The sequence below is a fragment of the Dunckerocampus dactyliophorus genome, chromosome 12 (genome assembly GCF_027744805.1).
Source record: "Dunckerocampus dactyliophorus isolate RoL2022-P2 chromosome 12, RoL_Ddac_1.1, whole genome shotgun sequence".
Classification (NCBI taxonomy): Eukaryota; Metazoa; Chordata; class Actinopteri; order Syngnathiformes; family Syngnathidae; genus Dunckerocampus; species Dunckerocampus dactyliophorus.
Window position 1 is genome coordinate 29,711,127 of NC_072830.1, and position 6,752 is coordinate 29,717,878.

The 6,752-nt window shown below is 44.4% G+C and overlaps 1 protein-coding gene across 1 annotated transcript; it reads left to right on the forward strand.

Annotated features, from left to right (window-relative positions):
* The first annotated feature begins 3,720 nt into the window (after window positions 1-3,720).
* On the forward strand, window positions 3,721-4,619 carry LOC129191039 (claudin-9). The gene has a single exon (XM_054793993.1). The coding sequence runs from the start codon at window positions 3,823-3,825 to the stop codon at window positions 4,477-4,479; it is 657 nt and encodes a 218-aa protein (XP_054649968.1). The 5' UTR covers window positions 3,721-3,822; the 3' UTR covers window positions 4,480-4,619.
* The last annotated feature ends 2,133 nt before the right edge of the window (window positions 4,620-6,752 follow it).

The following is a 6,752-nucleotide window of genomic DNA, read 5'->3' on the forward strand; positions in this document are numbered from 1 at the left end:
AAGTCTTTGATGATATTGTCAATTCGGGTCCACAGTCATCAAAATTGTGATGTGAGTCTGACCTGAGTCCAAGTCACATGACTGGAGTCCACACCCCTGGTAATGTGCGTGCACAGCACACATGTGCAATGATCAATACGCATATATATACATATACATACATGTACAGGATCAGCACAGGTTTTGCACTCAGGGCTGCAAGGTCTGTTTAAGGCTTCATAAAAATGCTTCAAGAGCACAGAACCCGCTTCTCCATCAAATACCAGAGGATTACAGGAAGCATTAGCCCATAACTGTCATGATTCTGATGATCCACAGAGTTGTGCTGTCTGATAAATACAAGATTCCACGGAAAACCTATCCTACTCAAAGAAATATTTAGTATCTTGCTATGCAGTCAGGCGGTAAAAATGTGATATGTCAGAGTTTAGAATAAATTATAATGAATACAAAAAAGGGGTGGAGATGAATGTGAAGTATTTTATTTAAAAGCCGACCCTGAGGAGGTTAAATCTACTTGATCCAGGCCCACTTTTTACACCCCAGGTCAGAGATGGCGGTGCTGGGTCTGGTCAGCATCCCTTCCTGACATTCTGATGGTGAGAAGGCGTCATATGTTCAATGCTAAGTGAAGATCTGAGTGGCCCCCTGCGCTGCTCACAGCTCAACGTAAAACATGTTGCGTGTCACGAGGCGGGAGGAGAAGTGGGGAGAATACGCTGGTAATTTGCAGAAAAAGTGAGAGAATAACCTTTAATGACCGGGAGGTGGACGGCAGTGGCGAACACGCGGAAACGTCCAAACGCTCCAAACGCAGAAATGATCCGAAACCATGAAACAAGCAAACACCATAAAACACATGCTATAAGTTAAAAATTCTGCAATCACACAAATGACAAGGGTTAAAAAGATTAAAAAAAAGAAAAATGCTGCAATTGCCAAAAACACACAAACCCCAAAAACACAAGCATGAGAGAAATGCAGCATTTCATGCATGCAGTTGTTTTAGGGCTGTTTTTAGGGGCCTTTGATTAATTGATAATTAATAAACATACTTATTCTGCAGCGCTTTCCTCTTGCATTCGTTTTATGGTGTTTGTTTTTGGTTTGGGATCATTTCTGTGTTTGGAGCGTTGCTACCAGCCACCATAGGAGAGAGAGAGAGGGCGCCATTGGCCAGAAAAATAATGTCTCTAGAGAGAGGACTCTACTGTACAACCTTATTTCAACGTCATGTCTTTCATTTATTGGATCATTATTTAGCGGTTAGTGGTTTTAGTGTTTTTTTCCAATAGTCTCTCCGGCTGCCCCACCCGCCATCTAGACATTTCAGGTATTATTGCCCCCCCATGGGAGCTATGGTCCCAGCAAAAGTTCTGGCTCCACCACTGTACTCAGTACTCATATTAACATAAAATACACAAAAAAAAGAAATAGAACCGGTCCCAGGTCATATTGATTATAAATGGTATGGTGTGCTTTATCTGTTTCAGACATGTTTAACAAGTTACATTAAGGAGCATCACAGGATTACTATTACACAATTCCACATGTCTGAAAGCAGAGCTGATTTAATCCTACCCCCTTCTCCATGTCCATTATTGATTATTCATCTACACCATTCATTCATCACCACGTGATGACACTTATAATATACTTATAATAAAATAATTAGAAGTTTCAGTGTCATTATATTTGATATACAGTGTTGCCTCGCTCTTCTTTGCTGTTTTGCGGATTTTTTTTTAGTGCTTTTTGTTTGTATTACAGCGTATGAACGCCGTTACAGGCCGAGCCTGGCCCTTTAAGAAGAATTGCATTGTGGGAAGTTGAGTGTCCATCTCTTCCCTCTCTCGTCTGTCTGCACCTCCCATTGTTTTCTGCGTCCTGATTGGGTGTAGACCATTGTCAATCAAGCTCCTTCGTGCCGTTCCGCCATGTCTCCTGTGTCATAGCTAGCTTGCTTGCTCGCTAGCTGGTAAATGAATCTTCGGTTCGTCTGCAGCAATATGTTTTAACAAGGATACAAAAACGCTACGGTACAGCGGAGCGGCGCTAGGACGAAAAGGCACGGTCACAGGAGATAAAATATGCGTGAGTGACTTAATAATGTCTTGTGTTGATCATTAAGGTTGACCATTACTGTAAAATTCAAACGAAGGTTTGAACTTTTTTGAGAGAGTTTAAACAAGAGAGGAATGTGAGAAAATGTTATTGAAAACATGTACAATCATTGTAAAAAAATACAGTTGGCTACTTCACGGGCTTCACTTATTGCGGGCTATTTTGGGAACCCATACCCGTGATCAATGAGGGAACACTGTATTCATTTTTTTGTCATCTATGACTTGTGATCTCTGCCCCTCTTAACACAATTAACTGAAATATCATTTTCACCGTTTCAAGTAGTTCATGTTTGTTTTTAAAAAGAAAAGATTATCGATCTTATAAATTGATGTCCCGTCCTTTCTTCTGCCCTATTTCTTTCATTGTCCCTTCTGAATCTCTTGTCCCTTCCGGTTTTATTCTTCTTTTCTGCTTATTTTTTTCCATATCTGTCTTAGGTTGAAATTTTCCTCGTTCTATCCGCTCGCTGCTCCCTCCTTCCTGTAGTTCTTCTCTATTCTTTATTACATTTTAATATTTAAACACAGGACGTGAACAATCAGTAATTGCAGAGAAGTGGAGAAGGGGGAGGATTAATTAAGCTCCATTTCTTCTGACTCCTTTTCAGACATGCTGAATTGTGCGACTGTAATCATGTGATGTTCTTAAACGCAACTTGTTGTAAACTCATAAAACCATGACCATTCTGGAAGCCAGTTGGGATTTCAAAGGATTTTAGATGGAGCATGACTCCCTCCTAGGATGCTATACCATGAAGCAAAGGTTGAAAGCGCAGTAGAAAGGCGTGCATTCATCATTCGTTTTCAGTGAATCCACTGGAGTGTGACGTGTGGAGGAGAAGGACTGGGAGGGGGGGTGATCACGGTGACCAATGACCCCAGGTGACCTTCGTAAATGAGAGGAAAGCTTGTGATGACACAGAGCTCACCTGGCCTTGCACAAAGACGGCATTTACTCCCGCAAACCACCTCAGCAAGTATTTAGGGCCTGAATATTAAATGCAACAAATCATATCTGCTGCTTCCTTTCGCTACATTGTACTCTTCCAGCAGGGCAGGAAGCCTGCACGGAAGAGGGATTAGGGAAGTTGGTCAAGCACACAAGGAAGACCATTGTTGCTTTTTGCCATGCACACAGATCTCATTCCAAGGGTGGTTCTGCATATTTCTTCTTCGGTGCAACCTTTATGTGAAATCCAAACCAACTGACAATTCAAATGTGCTTCCAACACTTCACGAGGTGCATTCTGCCTTTCTAAAGATGATTATAAATTCATTATTAGATTTTTTTTGCAGCTAAATAACCTGAACATGAGAATGTGTCACTCAAAAGTGAACAGACTGCTCTGGATGTCTGCAGATGGTGCAGGTGCAGCTAAATGAACAAGCGGAAGGAAGTATATGAGTTTTATATTTGAGCCTTCATGAGTTTCAAATGAACACTTTTAGATGCATTTTGACTTCTTATTAAGCTTGAGATGGATGACAATAATATTTTGATGCATCCTTCAAATGCCAGCATGTTGAGGCCACCGGGCGCTGACTCCACCTTCAAGCCGTATAAAGAAGGTAGAATCAGTTTCTCCCTCAAGTTGGACTCAGGACTTCGAGCCAAGGAGATCCGATATCACCTTCTTCTGGGGAAGGCGGCGCACACAGAAGGCCTTCTATCCCGTGCCCGTCCTCCGTTCTCACTATGACATCGTCTGGCTTGGAGATCCTGGGAATGACGCTGGCTGTGGCGGGCTGGCTGGGGGTGATGGTGGCGTGCGGTCTGCCCATGTGGCGTGTGGCCGCCTACATTGGTCAGAACATCGTGGTCTCGCAGGTGGTCTGGGAGGGCTTGTGGATGAACTGCTCGGTGCAGAGCACAGGCCAGATGCACTGCAAGGTCCACGACTCCATGCTGGGGCTTCCTGTGGACCTGCAGGCGGCACGCGCCCTCGTGGTGGTCTCCATGGTGCTGTGCGTCATGGGTATTGGACTGTCTGTGGCGGGGGCGCAGTGCACCGACTGCAGCCGGGAAGTGAGCACTAAATGGCGTTTCGTGGTGGCTGGCGGCTTTGCGTTGACGTTGGCAGGACTTCTGCTGCTGGTGGGGGTGTCCTGGACGGCACACGCCATTGTGATGGGCTTCTACGACCCGCTTCTGGAGGAGACGGGCAAACGGGACTTTGGCAACGCGCTCTACTTCGGCTGGGCTGCCTCCTGCCTGCTCATTCTGGGGGGGGCGTTGCTGTGTTGCTCCTGCCGACCCAGGAAGGCCACGGTGCACAGGGTGCCCGCCCAGGTGGGCTACACAGCTGTTCAGCGCTTGTCAACACGTGGCTATGAGAGACGAGACTACGTGTGAACATATGACCAGCAGGGGAGGACAATGAAACACGTCGGACATGTTTTCATATGTATGGCATGCTTCTGTGGTGCTGGCTCTCTTTTTTGCTGTTTCGTAGAAGTCATGCTTTCTTATTTCACCGCATGATCAAGTCATGTAATTCATCTTGCAATAAAGGTGTCCATTTAGTCATCAAACATTTATGTGCATTATTTTAGATTCAAGTCAGTTCCACTTGATAACCATCAGTGGCTGTCAGTTGCTACGCACATACCAGCTGCACCCCCGAAATGAGATACTGAGTTTCAGGGCAAATTTAGGTAGGACACAATGGGGCGCTTGTTGCCTCTTCCTCTTCCTTTGTAACCTGTCCTGCATTTGGGAGAGTGAAATCCAGCCTGGGATAATCACCCAAACGTGCACGAGAATGCACAGCAGAGACCCTCAGAGCCACAAAGACTTTATTGATCACCTGATGCACCGCCCCTCACAGGACGGAGTGAAGTAAAAGTCAATGTAAACATGATTTAGTCCAAATGTGCTATTGATCGACCTACAGCACTCATCTCGCTCTAAATACACAAAACAAACTCAAGCGACCTACTTGGTTGTTTTTCAGCTGCTTTCCACCCAAAGTGCAGAGTCGTGATGAAAGAGCACAAAGTGAAAATGTTGTTTCACATTTTAATGCTGCAGCTTCAGTGCGAGGTTCATTATTTGCCTCGATATACACTGGTGTGAAAAAAAATCCAAACCTACTTGCCCCCCCCCCCAATTTAAACATAACTCAACTGAGATTTATTGCGATCTATCAGTGTGGAAAAGGTTACAAAGCCTTTTCTAAAGCTTTGGGACTCGAACCACAGTGGGAGCCATTAACAGCAGTGAACCTTCCCGGAGTGGCCGGCCAAACAAAATCACTCATCCAAGAGGTCACAAAAGACCCCACGACAACACCCAAACAACTGAAGGCCTCACTTGCCTCAGTTAAGGTCAGTGTTCATGACTCCACCAGAAGAAAGACGCTGGGCAAAAACAGCCTGCATGGCAGAGTTCCAACACCAAAACCACTGATGAACAAAAACAACATTAAGGCTCGTCTCAATTTTGCCAGAAAACATCTTGATGATCCCCAAGACCTTTGGGAAAATACTCTGTGGTCTGACGAAACAAAAGTTGAACTTTTTGGAAGGTGTGTGTCCCATTACATCTGGCGTAAAAGTAATGCTGCATTTCAGAAAAAGAACATCATACCAACAGTAAAATGTGGTGGTGGTAGTGTGATGGTCTGGGGCTGTTTTGCTGCTTCAGGACCTGGAAGACTTGCTGTGATAAATGGAAGCATGAATTGTGCTGAAGGAGAATGTCCGGCCATCTGTTGGTGACCTCAAGCTGAAAGCAACTTGGGTTCTGCAGCAGGACAATGATCCAAAACACACCAGCAGGTCCACCTCTGAATGGCTGAAGACTTTGGAGTGGCCTAGTCCAAGTCCTGACCTGAATCCTATTGAGGTGCTGTGACCATGACCTTAAAAAGGCGCTTCATGCTGTAAAGCCTCCAATGTGACTTAATTACAACAATTCTGCAAAGATGAGTGGGCCAAAATTCCTCCCCAGCGCTGGAAGAGACTCATTGCAAGTTATCACAAACGCTTGATTGCAGTTGTTGCTGCTAAGGATCATCCAAACAGTTATTAGCTTTAGGGGGCAATCACTTTCTCACACAGGGACATGTACTGTAGCTTTTGATGTTTTTCCTCCCTTAATAATAACACAAACTGCATTTTGTGTTCAGTTGTGTTGTCATTGACTAATATTTTAGTTTTTTAAATGATCTGGCACATTGAAGTGTGACAAACATAAAAAAAAAAAAATCACAAAGGGGGCAAACACCTTTGCACACCACTGTATGTGGCAAACATCCCTTGACTGACCACACAATTTGCATGCTGAGGCCTTTGTGCATCAAACACACAGCCGGCCTCCTTCCCCCCGTGTTTGTTACTTTATATCCATCACTCATACAGCTCAGAATCAACTTTTTGTGAATATACAGCATATCCGCTAAGAAGGTGTAAAGCAGTGGACGTCGTAAAATCAGTAACCGAGTTTGTATACAAGGTCACATGGTGCATAAATTAACCTGAGGTCAAATAAACCATTTAAAACACAATGACCTTCAAAGTAAAGACACAGATAAGACCCCCACCCCCGTCTCCTCCACCATCTGGCACCATTATGCACACAGATAATTGTTACTTTGGGTCTTTGCTGTCCCTGGAATATGAAAT

What these genes read in the sequence shown, in the direction of transcription:
- LOC129191039 (XM_054793993.1), top strand. Translation starts at nt 3,823, where the DNA reads ATGACATCGTCTGGCTTGGAGATCCTGGGAATGACGCTGGCTGTGGCG.